Source organism: Erpetoichthys calabaricus, chromosome 17 (genome assembly GCF_900747795.2).
Source record: "Erpetoichthys calabaricus chromosome 17, fErpCal1.3, whole genome shotgun sequence".
NCBI classification, from domain to species: domain Eukaryota; kingdom Metazoa; phylum Chordata; class Cladistia; order Polypteriformes; family Polypteridae; genus Erpetoichthys; species Erpetoichthys calabaricus.
Window position 1 is genome coordinate 55,195,629 of NC_041410.2, and position 21,344 is coordinate 55,216,972.

At 39.7% G+C, this 21,344-nt stretch overlaps 2 protein-coding genes across 2 annotated transcripts in view; one reads left to right on the forward strand and one right to left on the reverse strand.

Moving 5' to 3' along the window:
• LOC127526110 (craniofacial development protein 2-like) overlaps positions 1–21,344 on the reverse strand; it is a 1,015,936-nt gene that overhangs the window by 96,605 nt on the left and 897,987 nt on the right. The window lies entirely within an intron of this gene.
• The window catches only part of pstpip1a (proline-serine-threonine phosphatase interacting protein 1a), a 229,282-nt gene that overhangs the window by 92,049 nt on the left and 115,889 nt on the right, over positions 1–21,344 (forward strand). Inside the window, exon 2 of the mRNA XM_028822610.2 lies at positions 11,439–11,539. Coding sequence (XP_028678443.2) covers positions 11,439–11,539 — 101 coding nt within the window. The remainder of the gene's footprint in view (positions 1–11,438; positions 11,540–21,344) is intronic.

Here is a 21,344-nt window from a genome sequence, read left to right on the forward strand (position 1 = left end):
AGCCCTCAGCCCAGTTACCCTGTTGGCAACATTGCTGACTAATTTTGATATGAAATGTTACAGTTTGTGGGTGGTCATGTTTATAGTACATGGTGGGCTGCTTATTTATTTATTTGATGTGCTTAATAAGTTCTCTACAGGGCACTAATAAAGTAGCCTGTGTGATCTCCTTTCTAGATCTCTGGATATGTAGAAATGGGTGACAGATATAGACTTGCATTCTAATGCAGACATTATAATGAAGAATTGGAAAATACATACAGTAAAAATGTAAAAATATGCATGAATTGTTATATGCCTCTGAATTAAGCACCAATTTAGTAGCCCCAAGTCACCTGCAGCCCTATCCCCAGTTTAAATTTGCAATATGTTTCAAATAAACAGAAACGGGAATTTTGATTTTTTTTCTTGGCTATCAAGTGAATTCTAAGAGTAAATAATGAAAAATCCAGAACAAAAATGCTTATTTTGCAAAATGAATTGGGACAATGCATTAGTGTCTATGTATGTCACAGGATTACAGGAATGGCACATCATGACAAACAGATGGAGCATCACAACATGATAATCCTTATCCAGGTGGACCTGCACCTACACTAAATGAAAACTCAAACTTGAGAGGGAATCATTCAATATTAGTGGTGTGTGTGCTAATCTTTATTACAATCTGAACATACTTAAACTTCCATTTCCATCCTATAAGGCTTTTGGGCCAAATGTACACTCATGTTTTTCTTTTCACATTGAATAGCACTGCTGTGTCCTGAGTTTGAATCCAGCATCTGTCTGCATCAAGGTTGTGTGTTCTTCCTCTGACTGTGTGCGTTTTTTTCCAGGTACTTCAAATTTCATGCCAAGCGCTAAGAGGCGTGTATATTAGGTTAATTAGGTATGTGCTTATGGGCCTTACAATGGACTGGTTCCCCAAATTATGGTTGGTCCCTGCCTTGTGCCCACTTCTACATAGAGTGACTCCAGCCCCCGTGACTCAGAACTGGTTTGACAGTTTTTTGTTGCATTAACATAAGTACCATATACTTGCTTATTGAATCTCATAAAGTGTCTTTGTTTTTGCAATCAATATTGTAAACAACTTTAAAGTATTATTCAGCAAAGAGGTCTATAGTTGTGTTTATTTTTGCTTCATCTTGTATATAAGCCATTTACATATATCAATCAATCAGTTTTCTCAGATTTCTCAAGTGTTTTCATACAGTGACCATATTCCCAAATACAGCTCTGTAGTTCTCATAATGCTATTAATACATACCTACATTTGAGCATTTAGAGACATGAGAACAGTCAGAAACATTAAAATATTAAACTTTACAAATTCACCATTAGGGGCGGCACGGTGGCGCAGTGGGTAGCGCTGCTGCCTCGCAGTTGGGAGATCTGGGGACCTGGGTTCGCTTCCCGGGTCCTCCCTGCGTGGAGTTTGCATGTTCTCCCCGTGTCGGTGTGGGTTTCCTCCGGGCGCTCCGGTTTCCTCCCACAGTCCAAAGACATGCAGGTTAGGTGGATTGGCGATTCTAAATTGGCCCTAGTGTGTGCTTGGTGTGTGGGTGTGTTTGTGTGTGTCCTGCGGTGGGTTGGCACCCTGCCCGGGATTGGTTCCTGCCTTGTGCCCTGTGTTGGCTGGGATTGGCTCCAGCAGACCCCCGTGACCCTGTGTTCAGATTCAGCGGGTTGGAAAATGGATGGATGGATGGAAATTCACCATTAGACACTGAAAACCACAGCATGACTAAACTTTAAAAACTGGAACAAGACAATAAGAGTTTGAAGCCTGATTTCATATTCTTACTCTGTTTCTTTCCTAATTCAGGCTACTGTGGTAACGCACTTAGAGGTTTGTGGTAGTATGCAAGTTTTAAATAAAAGCAGTGCTCTCAGGCTTAGGGACTGGCACAGGTGTTTGTAGTAGCGTGGTGGCGCAGCCCCAGGGTGTTGATGAGGGAATTGGTGGAGCATGCATTCACGTGCAGACGTGTGCAGTTGAGCCAATTTTCTCATTAAGGCTTTGAGGCCTGTGATCAAGGTACCTACACTCACATTTGTATTAAAAGAGCCTGAGTAGGTTAGACAAGGAGAAAAAGAACATAAAAGAATTGAGAAAGATGGGCCAGGAGTTTAAAAGGAAAAGATAAGGAGAAAGATGGAAAGACAGGATTGTTGCAGAGCCGGTGATGTGGAATGGAGGCATGCAGTTGGGAAATGGCCCCTGCAGGGAGCGAACGGACAGCACTCACTAGGGATAGTGGCACCTGTTAAGCACCAAGGGAACAGTAGAGACCAAATGCTCTGAGGGGGCTCCCTCTGAAGGCAGTGGGATGGCAGTGGAAGAAAAGATCAGAGCTCGAAGGGTTCCCAGCTGAAAGTTAAGGGATGGTGGAGGGAACTTGAGCCAAAAGAATGATGACTACACTTGTTGAGGAGTCATTTTAAATGGTGAGCAGAGGAGACGTCAGTTTGGAATAGATGTTCTTGATGGACAGGTCTTTGTAGTAATTTTAACCTTATTTGTAATTATTTGGATCATTTATTTATTCAATGACTTTTAATCTTTACGAAGACAAGTTGTTTTTATTTTGGATTATTTATTTATTAAATATGCACTGCACTTTGTTTTAGATACTAATTGTTTTGAAATAAAAGCATGAAGGGCATTTTGCACCATCCTCAGTCATGTCTATTGATGTCCCAGGTTCAAGGATGATAATGCCAGCTGTGGCCAAACCAGGAATCATACACAATACTATGTTTTCATGTTTCATGTTTAAAAATAAAACCAGTCTCCAGCCACATTAGCATTTTTACATCATTTACAAAAATATCTCTGTCCATATTTAAAATGACCAAAAACACCTTTCTCACCTCCTGTTTGGTTTAATACTTGCCATCTTTGAAGGCAACTCTCCCACTGTGCCTCCTGTGTCTTTAATCCTTCTTGTTTGTCTCACACTTGCATTTCCTCACCAAAGCCAAACTAACCAATCACACCAAAGCCAAACTGATCAATAAGAAGAAGACACACAAACCCTAGTGTGATATAATATTGTGCACATATATATATACCTGTATATATATATATATATATATATATATATATATATATATATATATATATATATATATATAATATAGGGCAGGGCAGGGTGGATGGTGTCTGCACTGCTTAAATCTGATGTTAGATAGATAGATAGATAGATAGATAGATAGATAGATAGATAGATAGATAGATAGATAGATAGTACTTCATTTCTCCACTTAGTACAGAAATGCCAAAAAATAAATACATTAATTTGTATAATATTTTGACTTTTAATGTGAATGTGTTTTATTTCTAATTAGTGTATAGTATTCCAGGCTCCTAAGTGGAAGTGCCAATTGAAAAATACTGTTAGCATTTCTTAAGGTACATACACTAATGTATAAGATCCACAATTTATGTCCTACTTTTTTATTTTCTTCATGAGTTGTACGGTAGCACAGTAGTCAATGCTGCTGCCTTACAGCTCCAGAATTGTGCGTTTGAATCACAGATTGATTAGTATATGCAGCTTGTGTATTCTTCTTGTGTCTGCATGGGCTTTTCTCAGGAGATTTCAGTTTTTCTTTCACATATCCAAAACTGTGTGTTCAAGGTTGAGTGACTGTAGATGTGCAGACTTTTTGAATATATTGGTCTTTTTGGCTTTATTTTAGTTGTTGAGAGACATGTGGCAGATTCTGTAATGTTACGTCGTTATATACTTACATATCGATAGCTTGAGGCTTATTTTTTTCTGTTAGAAGTTTTAGGTTTGAAGTTTCAGAAGTCAGAAGTTTTAGGCTTTCCCTGAAATGTCTCAGTAGCCATTTCATAGTTCCTTCCTTCCTTCCTTGTGAGTAATACCTAGCCCTTTACAAACCTGTATGTTGACAGTATGGCTGCATCCTTTGAACAATTGCACATCATCACATTTATATACAATCTTCCAGTAGCACACAACTTCCACTATGTGAAACTTGAAAAATTTGTTCAAAGAAGCTGCCTAACATTTCTACCTTCCATAGACATAACCACAACTGTAATACTTGTTTTGAGTGATTGTCTAGGTACAAGAAACAGTTTCCAAAAGGGACACCTTATGTCAAACAGTATAACTTTGCAATGCTATGGGATATAGATATTTAAACATGGTTGAATAGTAGCTGAAAGATTGGGGTGCAGAAGAATATTGATTCCTGGGTTTTGATTTATAAAATATCTTGGTTAAAATGTACTGTAAAACCCAGTTGTTTGAAATGAAATCCCAAAAACACATTATTGTGTCTTATTTATTTGATATTTGTGTAAATAAAGGTTTTTAATTGTTTGAATAGTTTTTTTTTTAATTTGGAGTGTTGTACTCACTACCCCTCAGCCATTTGCAGCTCCTTTATTACATAAGCAGTTTTTAGTTATGTAATTTAGACACAATAATGCCAAAAACTCCTTAGTGTATAAGGGTTTAATCACAACACTCTCAGTGAGGCCTACTTACCAAGACGTCATCCATCACACACATGACCCAGAAGTCTGCTTCCTACTATTGGATAAAAGAAAGGAATCTTTAGTTCAGCCGGGCCACCTCGCAACAACATTAGTCAGACTCATTTGAGTATCACATATTAGTTGTATATTAATTGATGTGACAGATAGGGGTGCTTTCGACCCCTTGAACCCTCAGACCACAAGTCAGACACCAGATAAAAGTCCAAGAATTATTTATTTTATAATAATAATGTGCACAAAGCACCCTCCACTCCACAATACTCAATAAACAAATCAATAATAATCACAAATATAATAATCCTCCACTCCCAGCAGCTCAGTCACCCTTCCTCCCAACTCGGCTCTTTTGTCTGGGTATTTCCCAGAGTCCTTTATAGTCCTTGACCCGGAAGTGTTTCTGTCCCTCAGTCCATGTGACTTTCTATCACTTCCGGGTCAAGAAAAAACTTCTTTTCTTCATCCCGGAAGCACATCATTTCCTCTGTTCCTGTGACCAGGACATACTTCCAGGTTATAGGGCAAATACAAGTCTCTGAGCCTCCCTGCAGCGTCCCCTTGTGGCCCCCATGGTATCCAGCAGGGCTGTGAAGGAAAACTCCAATATCCATGATGCCCTGCTGGAATTCGGGGCACCTCCATGCTGTCGGAAGGGCTCCATCTAGCAGCATAGTTCACATCAAATAAAAATGCTTTCTGTTTACAAAAGTAAATTCATTCTGTGATGTTGCCTTTATCGCAACATGTGCACAATCAATTGCACTGATTACCTTAGGGAAATCAGTAATTGCTGTAAATTACCTTTTGATCTTAGTTTGTTCACCCTGAGGAGATTGAATGCATCTGCTTAATTATACCATCCCATACAAATGGCATAACATACTTCAGGGATGACTATAAGATTCCTGACCGTTCAGCCAGTTAACACTGAAAAGTGCCAGTCACTGAATTCCCTACTGTTGTTGAAACAATGCAATGGAAACAGGGATCACATGATTTCTGCTTGATGGTCTGTATTATATAGGGTCCAATTCAGAAACTCCAAGGGTGATGGCCCTCAGAAGTCTAAATTGGCTTATAAACCAATCATCATCTTCAGCCAAAAATCATCCATGAAAATTGACTCCTTGCTTAGGCTGCCATTGGCAATATACTCCAAAAGAGCTAACCCTGCCATTGCCAGTTATGTGGTACAACCCACAATACACCCATTTTATAGACAACATAGATTGGCTACACAGTAAGGCAATTAACTTTAAGCATATGTATTAGGTGTAATTACCAAAACTGAAGAATGCTGTATTGAGAGAACATGTCAATATAATTCAACAATATCAGAATGTGACTGAAACAATATTGAAATGTGCAACGAAACAAGATGTTGTGTTTGCCTCATTGTCCTCATTATATATTTACATATACCCTCTATACATATGAATTTGTGGCTGCATCAATGTCAAGTGTATTGATGACCAGCTGTGGTAGGCCTGATCTCTAACAACAATGAACAGGCTTACCTGGATGAAGTGGAGAGTCTGTTACAATGACGTCAGGACAACGGGCTTCTCCTGAATGTCAGCAAGACAAAGGAACTGATTGTGAACTTTGGAAGAAAACCACAGAGACACTATGACCCCCTCAGAACAATTTCACGTAACTGAGTGTCTACACCACATAGGACCTGACCTGCTCCACACATTTTGACATCTTGGTAAAGAAGGCACGACAACGTGTTTATCACATCTGATGCCTCAGGAAGTTTAGGCTCAGATACTGAAGAATTTCTGCATATCCACCATTGAAAATATTCTGACAGGAAGTATTACTGCCTGGTTTGGGAACAACATGCAGCAGGACTGCAAGGCTCAACAGATAATGGTGTAGTGAAGAAAGTGAGAAGAAATTTAAATTGGTTAATTAATTATCAGTTTTTCCCTTTGCAATGCTAGTAATTAATTCAATAATTTGCAAGACTCCTACTTTATTTCCTTTCTAGGTTGTATGAGTTCTCTGGCCTTTAGACTTGTATCAACGTAACTGAAGCACTCTCATTTTAAGAAACAGAATAATGCAATTTATTGATAAATTAAGGATTACCGAACTTTGATAACTGCTTATACATGTTGACATATAAGACTGGATGCTGACAGACTAGACTGCAAACATATAACAGAGAGGCTGGCTGTTTAATTTCTATTTGAGATCTGATTTATTGTGACACAGAAAATTTTGGGATACCAAGTCTTTAAAAATGATGTCCAATGTGGTGTGGAGCTGTTGCTTTGTTGCTGCCTTGAGTTCAAGTGAAGGATTCTTCTTGTATTGGAGTGCACTCTTTCTCTTTGCTACATGATCCTTTGTGATGTTACCTGTGATGCTGCTTTCTCTGCTCATTTTCTGCTGTTGCACCCTTTGCTGTGTCATCTGTGACATCATAGGGACAAACATTACTCTTTTTGGCACAAGTGTTTAGATACTGAAGTTCTCTTTCTGAAGTAATGGCCATTTTTCAGTTTTCAGAGCCTACTGGCACAGTACTTGTCTTGGCAGACTGGATCTCAGCTTTCTGGTCTACAAAGACAAAAGATTGGCAGTTTAGGCTTCCCAAATAGAGAATGGCTAATCAGCTTTATGGATCTCAGAGAGAACTTTTATGTCTTTTTACAGAGTGATAACACAATTTTCCCCTGGGGTAGAGAGCCACACTGAGAGCGCCCCAAGAGAGTCTCCATGAGTTCAGTGAGAGGCTCCAGAGAGTCTGCTAGATGGGATGAGTGTAACTAGTGTGAAAGAAGCAGCCGGACACACAAAGAAGGTTTGGGGCAGCCACTCATATAGTTTCCCTGGCAGCAAAAGGCTTTAAAGTAGCGTACAATGTGTTTTTATAGGGGTTTCACAGGAAGTGATGTCCTCGCGGCTGGGACAGGAAGGATTTCTCATGTTTGGTCTGCAGAGAGAAAAGAGAGAGGTTTAGTGCACCCCAGCATCCCTTGGCCTGGCGTAGAATTGGCGTTTCCTGGTTCCTTTAGTTGACACCCAAGCGCACCCACACTAGTGTGTGACACTAGTTTATGAAGAAAGATGGAGCATCTCATGATTGGATTAAAGTCACATGTAGTTAGAAAATTAGGGCCTGCTCCTAGGTGAGCTATTCTGTCCACCCTAGTTGTCATTCCTTGAGTTCATTTTCACACCTCTGACTCAAAGTTTGCACAGGGGCCTCTGGAAAGATACCAGAAGTAGCAAAGCAGAGCAGAATGGGCAATATGAACTTTGTCCTAAGCAGTTAGCTGAACATATCCCTTGGGTGTGCACTTTCTAACTGCCAGAACATTTACAAAAAGTGACTAGGGCAGAGAAAATGATTAATAATACCGTCCATCTCACACCTTATTGGAGGAGCGGTCTAAGGGCAAAAAGAGCAAAGATCCAGAGTGAAGATAAAAGTAAGGTGGAAGGATTTGAAACTGGCCAAACTCCACATGGCGAGGAATGTTTAATCACTTTTTAAGTCAAAAGAACTCATGGCAAATTACAGCAAGTTCAGGTACTGTGTCATTTTTGTTACTGTGGTGAACCAGCATAAACCTACTATTTAAGGTTCTATTTAAGGCTAGACGAGTTTCATCTGATATGATCAGACGGAGCGGAAAAAAGCATGAGAGGGTCTGGAGGCTTATGTCAATGAGAATCATAAGATGCAAAAACACTACAATTAAAACCAATATGTGTGATTCAGACTTTAAAATGCATGATTGAATTTGTCCAGGCTACTACTTAGGATGGGGTTGTATTTACATTTAAAGTGACTTACAATATTTGAAATACAATTGGTTACATTTCTTTTCTTTTTCCAATTTGAACACAGGCAGATGAAGTGATTTGCTCAGGGTCACACAGAGTCAGTGGCAGGATTTGAAGCGACAATCTCAGGGTTTCATATCTAAAGCCTAAACAATTGTCCCAAGCAGCTGCATCATCGAAGGCAAAATTTCTTATGTCTTTTGGTGTTTGCTGTTTGTTATATTATTTATATGTTATATGTATATATTTTCTCTCTCTCTTGAGCTTCTGTTAAGTTTTAATTTCCCCTTGGGAATATAATGTTTAAGGAAATCTCAGTGCAATAACAATGTTGCCACTTTTTGGCCACAGTCACTGTACATTGATTGTTAGGTGGATCAAACAACCCTCATCCCAAATGAAAGCCATAAATGCACACCTGTAGCCCCAGAGAACTGTATTGTAGTTGAATGCATGGAGTCACACTAGAAACACAGTCTCCTGGATTTACACATCTGAACTCTCCTTTCATGTACATCATTCTCTTCTTTTCCATCTCTTGTCGTTTTCATGTTCTTCAGTAACATGAACAGAGCGTCCATCTTCTCCCATGCTAGCTTCTGTTTGCTCAAGTATAGTGGCACTGAGTTACAGATTGTTTCTCTGGCTTTTAAATTCAGTTTATGGCACTTTTATTCTAAAGCAGGAGGATGTGACACTGGGTTGAGCGCTGCCAACTGCAATGCACACAGGAAATTAATTGTGGTTATGTGTCGGAGAGATTGTCTGCTGAAGGTGTAAGTACAGTGTAAGGTTGTAGGAACAATGTGTGTGGCTCCACATTCTCGTGATTTGAAATAAAGATTGTAATATTTCTGTAAAACTGTCAAAAGGTGACTTGTATAATACCATGCCAGTGGAAAGAAACAAAAATAAACCTAACCATACTTTGGGTAATCTAGTTTGGGTAAATGTATTGGTAACAGTTTAGTTTATGTTCTGCAAATATGCATCTATTACTCATTTACTACAATGTAACAAGATCTTCACAAAGGTTTCTTTGAGTCTTCATCTCAGCAGTGTGAGCTATTAATAAACCATCACTTGGGAGTGATCTGAGGTGGCTTATCAAAGACATTTCTCATGATATTACATATTTAGTATAAGAATTGTGAATCCTTCATATTAATAAGTAGTTCTACCAGCATGTCAATATGCCACACTGTAACTGATCTACTGGTGTTTGATAAGTATTATGAAGACCAAATAAAGTTTTTATTAAGGTCTTGTTACATAAAAGTAAATAAGTAATACAGTAGATGCATTTATGCAGTACCAAAATTAAATTGTTACCAATGTATTCCTTTCATGACCTTGGTGGATTGAATATTGTTTGAATAAACAGTTAGCTATAGTAGGTTAATTGTTCTAAATTGATAAGCCTAGCCATTATTGCTATTTGCCAGTTTTCTTCTTAGCTTTCTCTTCCAGGACGTTTGGCTTCTTAATCACTGGTTCTTTTTCCTGTCCATTTACTGAGGTTTTGATCCTTTGACTATTTGTCTTCATTTCTTAGTAGTCCACTCTATAATATAGTAAATAGTAAAAACATTACTATTATTCCATATAATCATCAAATCCTCTGCCTCTATGCCCAGTAGGAACATAACTATGAGCACAAAAGAGAAGGTGAAGATCTGGTTTGAGTTTCAGCCTGGCTGATGTGCACATTTGACTATCATTTTCAAACTCTGGCCCAACTAATAACATAAAAATTATTCTTCAGTCAGAGGAAAAAAAATAGTGTGGACTAATAAAGGCTTTACAATGCTAAGATCTCCTAGATAGATAGCTAATACTTTGTTACTAAGGAAAAAGTTTAGAACGCTCATAGAAAATATACATATTTTAACAAAGCTCAACCCCACCAACACAAACAGGAACAACTGGCTTGCATAATAACAGAGCTGCTGCTGTCAATAACAGGCTTGCAGGCAGCAAGATGGTCAGATCTGCCCAGTTGTGCCACAGGTTTACATTTTATTAACATTAAGATTTACAGTAAATACAGTAGGGTAGTTGTTGTATCCATAAATGGAATATGCTAACCGGAGATTGTTCATTGTGATAGTGGTTGAGTCACCAACATTCTAGGGTAAGAATGATTCATCAATAGAGTGTTAATAAACATTAACCATTGATGTAACTTATCTTCCTAAGTGGTAACGTGGACGAATTCAGTAAACATTTCAATGTCTAGATCACACATTTTAGTTTTAATTATAACGTCCTTGCTTTTTACAATTGCTCATTCACATAAATTTCCAGCTCTGCCATCTGCCTTTCAAACACCATCAGATCATATCAGATGAAACCTGACAAGATTAAATAGCATATAAAATAATAAATTTAAGCCAGTCCCATGCAATACTCAAAAAAAAATGCAGTGCCTGAACTCACTGGGACTCTCAATGAACTATTATAGATCATTAGACTTATTTAAAATTGATCAAACATTCATTATAATATGGAGGCACTCGAGTTCTGAAACCTTGCTGCCTTACTTTTATCCACGCTCCTGATCTTTGCTCTTTTCATCCTCAGACAAGCTACTCCTCCAAAAAGGAGTAAACAGGCTCATTAGACAGCGGTGATCACCGTGCTACCAGTGTAATATATCCCACTTTATGTTCTCAGAGTCTTTTACATTCTCAGATGTTGTAGGTGTACGGTAGCCTTCAGATTCTCTGCGCTCACCCTGTGACATCTCTCAACTTGTCCAAAAGGCAGCTGAGACAATCCAATACTTGGGTCTGCAATGACAGCAGCAAATGTTCAGTTTAAAAATCCATTTAAAAAGTTAGAATAACAAGCCAGAGGCTGAGTCTAAATTTTAATAATTAATAAAACTAAAAACTAATTTTATATAAAAGAAAGGAGAGTGAGCATCTGCAAAAGGCTGCCACATGCACAACACAAGCAAGCCACAGTTCTCAAATAAAATCTCATGTTGCTTGCTGCAAAATAGAGTGTAATTTCAAATAGTCTCTTTCTGTATAGCTAGTCTGCAGATTTTTTGAAAATATACTTAACTATCCTCATCCCATTTCTTTTTTAGGCCCGTGACTTCACCAGTCAAGAAGGATATGATGCTCTGCTTCAGAAAATGCGTGATGGTCGGAGGATGTGCAAGGATGTGGAAGAGCTGCTAAGGATGAGGTACTGACCAATAACATTCTTTTTCAGTTCTGCTTAGTTCAATTCAGGGTCACAGGAACACAGAGACTACACAAACAGCATTGGGTGCATGGCAAACACTAACTCTGAATGGGTTGCCAATCCACTGCAAGGCCCACTCACCCACACTGAGCCAATTCAGAGTCTCCAACCTTCAGAAAATAGCAGGAATCCTGGAGCCTAAGGGCCATCTGGACATGCATGCAGAGTGTTAGCTGGACACAAAATGATGACTTGAACAATGGCTTGTAAGCTTTTGAGACAGCAGCAATAACTGCTGTATCATTTTGCTGTATTTTATAACATAACTAAATACTGTAAATGCTAGAATTACAAAAAGTTTATTAAAAACAAGAGGTGCTAATGTAAAGAATGGAAATAATATTCATCACTGGACAGAGGCTTTTATTCACACTTCACTAGTTTTAGCTTTGCTGAATTAAGCATTTTTGCAGTAAAGGGAAGCTATGGCCTTTATTTTAATCATGCAGTATAGAAAGAAACCAAGACTTGAAGGAAAATAATAATTTCTGTTGCATGCTTAAGTTAAAAAATGAATTATAAACATTGCAAACTCCAGTTCAGATGGTAGATAGCTACCCCAAACATTCCATAATTGCAAATATATACCATACGAAAGGATACTGCAATAGATATTATGATGGATGGCCAGGGCCCATGCCCAGCCGGGATGCCATTGCAGCATATGTTCCAGGGGAGCAAGCATGCAAAACACAATATCGCCCCCTGGACACTAGATGTCAGCCTCCCTGGGTTGCAGCAGTGCCTCAGATTCCCCCAGGGCTTCATGGGGGTTGGAGTGTTGTGCAGCCCTGTTGGGTTCTGCAGGTTCTGCCAGGGGGTGCTGCAGCAGGAACTGCTGGACCCTTCTGGGCACCGGTTTCACCACACCCGGAAGTGCAGCTGGATGTTGGTAATCAAGCACCTGGAGCACTTCCGGGTGCCCAATAAAAGGAGCCAGCAACCACCACTCAACGGCCAGAGTCGGGTGGAGGAGGACAAGGTTGCCTGGGAGGAGCGGTGGTGCAGAGAAAGAGTGCTTTTGTATTGGTGTAGTGTGCATGGGACTGTGTTGTGCCTGTGGGGATTATGGGGACGGCATGCCCCACAGGTGAAGAAAATAAAAAGTCTTTTTATTTTATACATGTGCATCCGTGTCCAATCTGTGTCGGGTCGGGCGCATATATAACACCTTTTTACAATATATAGAACATTATTTGTCCCCTGGGGGAATTTTTTTTGGGATTTTTACAGAAGCTCTTTATATAAATACATACATCCAGTAGATAAATAAATGTATATACACATGCATTGTGGTCTGAATGCCCACCAGAATGACAAAAAAGGAAGAAAATTAAAAAGAAAGTAAATTTGACTTGGCAGTCCCAGTCCCAGTGACATATTATACAGACACATTGCAGGTGGTATACAGAAGCCCCCCATAGTGTTTCTTGACACACTTCTGTCAAATAAATTGTTGTCTGAAAGTCCTCAATGTTGGTGTGTCAGAGAAAGGATGTGCCACGTTGTTCATAATGGCACTCAATTTTAATTCTCTCCTTTGCTAAGACCTCCATGAGGTCCAGAATGCATCCCTTAACCAAGATTGGCCTTTTAATTAGCTTATTGATTCAGTGGGCCTCTCTTGAAGTGATGCTACCATCCCAGCACACCACAGCATAGAAAATTGATCTGGCCATCACAGAGTTATAGAAGATGTGAAAGATGTCACATCCAACATTACAGGAAAAAGAGCCTGCTCTGCCCTCTTATATAGTTCCTCTGTGTCCCAAGATTACTTGTGTAATTAAAGTGGACCTCCAAGTACTTGTAGGAGTGAACCACCTCTACATCCACTCTTTGCATAGTGACTGGACATATGGGCTCTTTGGTGTGGTGAAGTCAATAATCTGTTCCTTGGTTTGACTGATGTTAAGATGCAGACAATTCTTTCTACACTGACTACTGGAGACTGTGGAGGGGATGCTGGCACACGCATGTTGCTGCTGCTCCTCCCTGTTATCAACACTTTTTGTTAAAATTCGCGTTAAATTTAAACCTTTTGCAATTGTTCACTTTCTTTTAATTGTATATATAGTCCATGGATGCAGTTGGCTTGAACTGTGTTTTTGTGTGATTTGGATTTACTTTAATAGACTTTGCCTTGACTGAGTTTGCAGCCATGGGGACAACTGTATCTTTCTGTGGCACACTGGACGAGCCCTATGGACATTTCTTTCCACCGTGATGATCTATCCACCATGTTGGTCTGTCTTCTTGATTATAATTTATACATTGGATTGCTTTCGATTCCTTCTATACATGCTTAATGACTAAGAAATGATCTGAGGTTTAAACACAGCTGGATGCAGCTCTGGGCGATCCCGCCTGTAATACCCAGCGTTATATGTATGTGGCTGTATGTTGGAACCTCCAAATTTTGCTATCTTCATGTTCATTTTGTAATATCTCCTACTATGCTTTTTCTGCTGCTTGCCACTCATTTGCACCACCCGATCCTCCCGTCTCACCTTCTCCGCTGTGCTGTGCTGCTTCTCTGGTAAGAGATAAGTATTGCTCTCTACTATGCTAAAATACTCTCATGACAAACTCCTTCATATTAAACTGTTTGTCCAGAGCAAATGGTCAGACTGGAATGTCCAAAAAGACAATGGTATTGTGCGGCACCCAAAATATATACATTGTGGGTCAGGTCGCCACCACAGCTGGGCGGCGAATGAAAAGTGCACCAGCAGCATTTGCTCAGGAATATGCCGTCCTACTCATGGCTTTGGAAATAGGAGTGTCAGTGTGCCAAATCCGCAATATGTTAAAATAAACTCTGGTCATGAATCTGCACACAACGAACCCACATTGGCTAATATTGCATTGCTTTAAATCAAGATCTTTTAATGGCAAAACACTGATGCTATCAGAATTCATTACAGACTCAAACCTTGACTTGCTATGCTTAACAGAAACTTGGCACAAACCAAATGATTTTACATCTGTCACGGAGGTGACCCTGCCCGGATACATTCACTTCATGGAGCCTCGCAGCTCACGACAAGGCGGAGGAGTCGCAGTAATTGCTAGATCAAAGTTAAACATCAAAAGAATCCCCATTGATGGTCCATTGTCTTTCGAGTGTCTGGCTCTTAAGCTAATAACAAAATCTGGTCCTGTCTCACTTATTGTTGTCTTTTATATCTGATCTGACTGAATTATTAACCCACTTAAGTTCACTTTCCCAGAGAGTCATTCTTCTTGGTGATTTCAACATCCATATTAACATTACTAAATGTAAACTGAGAGATGTATTCCTATCCTTACTGGACTGTTTTGACTTGGAGCAGCATGTTGATTTTCCCACCCACCCTGGTGGTCATATACTGGACCTGATCTGCACATCTGGATTATCTGTCGGCAACACTTATAGCTGTGATTTGGGACTCTCTGACCATAAAGCAGGGCTTTTTACTGTATCATTACCTCTCCCTCTTCTTACCTGTAAATGTAATATTTCTTTCCGAAACCTTAAAAATATCTGTCCCTCTGTTCTTGCTGGATCCATTTCTGATCTTTTTCTGTCTTCACCTAGTCCATCAACACTAGATAGTCTTGTTGACCACTATAACTCAACTCTTAATTCAGCACTCGATGAAACAGCTCCTTTAAAGCATAAGGAGGTTTCCTTTAAGCGTTCAGCTACATGGTATAATTCAGAGCTACGATCTATGAAAGTAACTGGCCTACACCTTGAGAGAATGCCATGTAAGACTGGCCTCACTGTTTACATCCAGGCTTTCTCTGACCATCAAAGGGCTTACAGGGATGCACTAACTGCAGCCAAGAACACACATTATGGCAGAATAATAGAAAGTGGCCATGATAACCCAAGGGTTTTGTTCTCTGTAGTTAATAAATTACTTCAACCTGCATCTGGCCCAATTGCCTCCTCTACTGAAGTCTGTGAAAAATTCCTCCACTTTTTCCGCAATAAAATTAAAGATCTAAACAATTCAACTAACATAAATCCATCATCCATTTATATCCTTCCCTGTCTTCCCACTCCATCCAGCTCCTTTTCTAAATTTTCACCAGTCACATCGGCATTTGTTAATGATCTGCTTTGTAAGAGGAGGCCAACTACTTGTGTACCTGACCCCATCCTCACCACACTTCTTAAATCCTGCCTTCATGCCATAATCCTGACTGTTATGACAATAATCAATACATCCCTCAACACTGGGTTTGTGCCAGCCACTTTTAAAATTGCTTCTGTAACTCCCATTTTAAAAAAGTCTGGTCTTGATGGTGACGATCTTAACAATTTTCGGCCTATTTCCCACTTACCTTTTCTGTCAAAAGTTCTTGAGTATGTTGTAGCATCCCAGCTCACCAATTACTTAACCTCTAATAATTTAATGGAACGCTTTCAGTCTGGTTTCATGGTGCGGCACAGCTGTGAAACTGCTCTTCTTTGGGTAACCAATGATTTGCTTATGGCAGCAGACTCTGGACAAACCAACATATTAATTCTATCAGACCTCAGTGCAGCTTTTGACACGGTCAGACATGACATTCTACTGTCCAGAATGGAGAACATGCTGGGTATCTCTGGCACTGCCCTCCAGTGGTTCAAGTCCTATCTGACTGATAGGCAAGAGTTTGTTAGCCTTGGCAACAGCAGATCCAGCTCAGCACCAGGCACACAAGGAGTTCCTCAGGGCTCTGTCCTCGGCCTTCTTCTCTTCTGTATTTATATGCTTCCCCTTGGCCATATTATTTGTAGCTATGGACTGGGTTATCATTTTTATGCAGATGATACTCAACTCTACTTCAATGTTAAAAGTGCAACTTCATCAGAGTTTTCTCAGCTCACAACTTGCCTCAGTGAAATTAAAACCTGGATGGAGCAGAACTCCATTCATCCATCCATTTTCCAACCCGCTGAATCGAAACACAGGGTCACGGGGGTCTGCTGGAGCCAATCCCAGCCAACACAGGGCACAAGGCAGGAAACAATCCTGGGCAGGGTGCCAACCCACCGCAGGACACACACAAACACACCCACACACCAAGGCCAATTTAGAATCGCCAATCCACCTAACCTGCATGTCTTTGGACTGTGGGAGGAAACCGGAGCGCCTGGAGGAAACTCACGCAGACACGGGGAGAACATGCAAACTCCACGCAGGGAGGACCCGGGAAGCGAACCCAGGACCCCAGATCACCCAACTGCGAGGCAGCAGCGCTACCCACTACGCCACCGTGCCGCCCTGGAGCAGAACTCTTTAAAATTAAATTGCAACAAAACTGAACTCCTGCAAATTGGCACTAAAGCACTACTTAAGAAAATGAGCTCCTTTTCAGTCACTCTTGACAGTGATCTCATCAGACCTTCTTCTGATGCAAGGAATCTTGGTTTCATTTTTGATTCCTCAATTTCTTATTCTGCCCACATAAACCACATTAAGAAACTTTCTTACTTTCACCTCCGTAACATATCCCGTGTTCGCTTGTCTCCTTTTCTAATGCTGAGAAACTTGTCCATGTTTTTATCACATCCCGCATCAATTATTGTAACTCGCTGCTGGCAGGTGCCCCTTCTAATCTTATATCACAGCTTCAGTTGATTTAAAACTCTGCTGAGTCCTTACATGAACCAGCAGCAGTGAGCACATCACATCCATCCTGCTTTGCCTTCATTGGCTCCCTGTGTCTTACAGGATTGAATATAAAATTCTATTAATAACTTACAAAGCTTTAAATGGCATTGCACCGGACCACATCAGTGACCTTCTAAATCACTCTGCTCCTGTTCGCCTACTAAGGTCCTCTGATTCTGGTAATCTTGTTGTGCCTCACACTAACCTGCACTCTATGGGTAACAGGGCCTTCAGCTCCATAGCACCCAGACTTTGGAATGACATCACAAAATTAATTAGATCAGCTGACTCCATTCATTCTTTTAAAAAACAACTTAAAACTAATCTATTTAGGAAGGCCTTTAACTTAACATTCTGCCCTTTCTTTCAGTTTACCTCTCTGTCCAGGTGTTCAGGATAATTTATGTGTCTGTTATATCAGAAATTAGGTTATTTGTTAGGTTTTTCTTTTAGTATTGAATTCAGTATTTTACTCTGGTTTATTGTCCTTTATTCTATTTAATGCTTTGTTATCTGTTTCATTGTTCTATTCAGGAAAACATTTGTATCCAATGTAACATATACCCTGCTGTTTTTTTTCTAAGACTCTATGAAGCGCCTTGAGCATGGGAAAGGCGCTATATAAATAAAATTTATTATTATTATTATTACACCAAGAAACAAAGTTCTCCACCTGATTCCTGTGTTCTGTCTCATCCCCCTTATCAATGCACCCCATAAGTGCAGAATAATTTGAGGTTTTCTGCAAGTGACATGACCTGCTGTTATATTTATATTTTGAGGTGCACAGAGTTAAGAGAAAAGGAGGCAGGATGGTTCCTTGTGGTGCTCCACTATTGCTGAAAGCCATATCAGAAACATAGACCTTGAGTCTCACAAACTGCATCTGCCCAACAGACAGCCCATTATCCAGGACACCGTAGACTCATCCACCTTCATATCTCTAAGTTTATCCCTTAATAGGGTTGGATAAATAGTACTGAAGACAATGGAGAAATCAAAAAACATAATCCTCACCGTGTTGTCCTAGCTATCAAAATTTGTATCTGAAGTCCAGTTTTCATCTGATCACAATACAGTCTTTCTATGTGTGTCTGGATGATTAATGTGGCAGTCCCTTTGATAGTAGTTATTTTTAGTAGTAGGGTATGGAGAATTTCAGATTGATACCTACTTATGAAACTGAAGGACTAATGTGAAAATGAAGAGAATGGGAGGAACTGATGTGAAGATGCTGATTAAGAACCTGGGAGCTCAATTAAAGCAATTCAGTTTGCTGATTAGGACTACAAACTTGTGCTAAATTGACACCCACGACTGGAATAATTTCATAATCTTTAAGCACTTCCCTGAAGTGTTTGTGACCATCAGTGTGTCATTTCTAGAGATTCTTGCCCATGGAATTCAATTATGCTGCTAATTTTTGTGATTTAGGACTTCCGTAAAAAGTTTGAATTTTGGATGCAGCCATTTTCTGTCATTAGCTTTGATGGTTGCCACAGCAACGTTCTGAGAATTTTCCGCAATGCAACAATGTAAAGGTCAGCACAAATACTTCCTTAGTATCCAAGATAAACCTGTGTTTATTAGCTACTATTTCTTTTGCGTGTTTATGCTTATAAGACTTTAATATTATGGCTTTTTGGCTTTGTTTTTTTAATAGTACTTTGGCTTAATGAAAGAGAGGTTTGTATTCCCAGTTTACAAACTTAGCACCACTTTATTTGCGTCTTTTCTTATAGTTCTTTCAATAAAAAATAACTTTCTGCCTTGTTTAGACTGTACACATCCGCTGGATCAAAAGTGACTTTTGAAACTGAGTATTTATTGATTCACTGTAGTTGAACACTTCGCAGTAAGGAGATCATGGGTTTGCTTCCTGGATCCTCCTTGCGTGGAATCACTTTGAACAGTGTGAAAAGTGCCATATAAATGTAAATAATAATAATAATAATTAGTATTATTATTATTTATGAGTTTTGAAATGAGAGGAGAGCTGGGGCATTGTATCCAGCAGGGGGCGCTAGCTCCCTTGTTGGAATAAGTTCTTTTGTACTTGCGGTGTGTTACATAACCCGAAACTATATAGATATGATATTAAAAGGCGATACCCCTCCCTTAGTGATAAGGCAGTAAGAAATCACATAGGAAAAATAACTTAGTTTTCTTTAATGACGGTTTACTCGGCATAACAGACAAGGAAGCCATGACAAGACCGTTACCGAAGTGGGGGCTTGATGTATAGAGTCTGCCATTTTCGTTGCTGCGTTGGATGGATTTTCCGGATAGGATGACAGTATCTCCCATCTGTCCGTCGGCTTTAAAGGTGTGCTGGGCAATGTTCCAAGGCTTTATACTCTTTCTCCATGTGCAGGCTTCCACTTAGGTGAATAATACAATTCCAAACAAGGCAAAGAGAGGATACAATTTCATGGTGAGTCTGACACACAGAAATAGTGCACGTTACCCATTTCACAGTTGTCTTTAACTTGTCTTGTCTTAAAATGCATTGCCTTTTGCATGTCAGTAGAAATAAAAGAAAAGCATAATTAAAATATTTGCATGGAGCACAGTGACATATTAAACTTATATTTTGATTGCAGGCATAAGCTGCTCAGTGTGTAAGAAAAGTGTTTTAGAACTGATTTAGAGTAAAAAAAAAAAAAGGTACAGACAGCTACCAGAAAAATGTAAAAAGAAACAAAGTTTCATTTTAGCATTACACTGCATTCCTTTCTTGTTGAGCAGAAGTCACTTCTGCTATTCTCTTAGAAATAAAAGTTCCAGAGTGGTTCTTCAGAGCAATGGCACAGAGGAACCATTTTTGGTTCGCAAAAGATCCATCCATATGAATGGTCTGTAACAGGCTCCATACAGTAACTGACAATGAACAGATGGTAACAGATTTGTGAAATACCAATGGTCATGATTTTAAAAGGACTCTTGAGCTACATACGTTAACACAGGCTAAGTCCAAGTTTTCTTACTACGTAGGTTCTCTACCATACAGCAAAGATTTCAGCTTTTATTTCTACATATTAGAAAGTTTTCAAAGAACAAGGAACCAACTTCATATGCAAGGAACCCTTCCCAGAATGAAATGGTGCTTTGTCAAGAAATGGAGCTATCAAGAACAACACAACTCAGTAAAGAACCATAAAATGCCATTAAGCCATTTTTAAGAGTGTATAATCTGCAAAAATGAGATGCAATCAAGCATAGAATCCTAAACATGGTGTGGAGCATTGCAATTTCACCTCTTGTAGCATGCATAGAACTTTAAATTGATGAGGACAAGAAAAGAAACCTTTTGTAAACCCCATTTATAACTACATCAATATTATACTTTTAGGCAACTGTGGTTTCCATTGCTGTTTCGCAGCATCAGAACCCTGGGCACACTTATTAAAGTGGGATGTGCAACAATCCCTGAGCTTAATATGCATTACCAATAAACAGCGGTGGGGACGACAATCCATACAGACATACAGCAGCACTGCAGTCCTCATTATCGCTTTATCATGGCACCACAGACATTTTTTTTAACTTAACCTACATTTTATTTTTAAAGTACTCCATATTGAGCACAAATAGATATGTACTGGGCTGAGATAAGAAAAGATTCACATAACACATATAACATCTAAGTGTCCTCTTGAGGGTAGGTTGGAGTGATTGGCTGATTGCACATTATGTGTGAATGCAGGCAGGACAGACCGGTGCCTCATTCGCACCTCGGAAAAGGCAGAGTACCACACCTGCTCCCAATCAGTTTGTATAAATGGAGCCTGTACAAAAGAGAAGGGAGGAGAACAGAGAAACAGAAAGAACAAGATGGAGGTTAATGAAAAGGAGAGAAGGACAAGAATGAGATGGTGCAAAATGTGAAAGGACATGAGCCCCAGGTGAGGAGTGTGCGGCCAGACACTCAAGAGAGGGGGCAGAAGGGCTGCTCCTGCTGAGCATTAATGGAGCAGGAGCAACAAAGTGCTCCAGAGGCTCCTATGGAATCCCAATGGACTACGGCAAGAAAGGCAGCAAAGAGCAATGCTCGGCACAACGTCTTGTGAATGCCGATGGAATGTCAACATGGG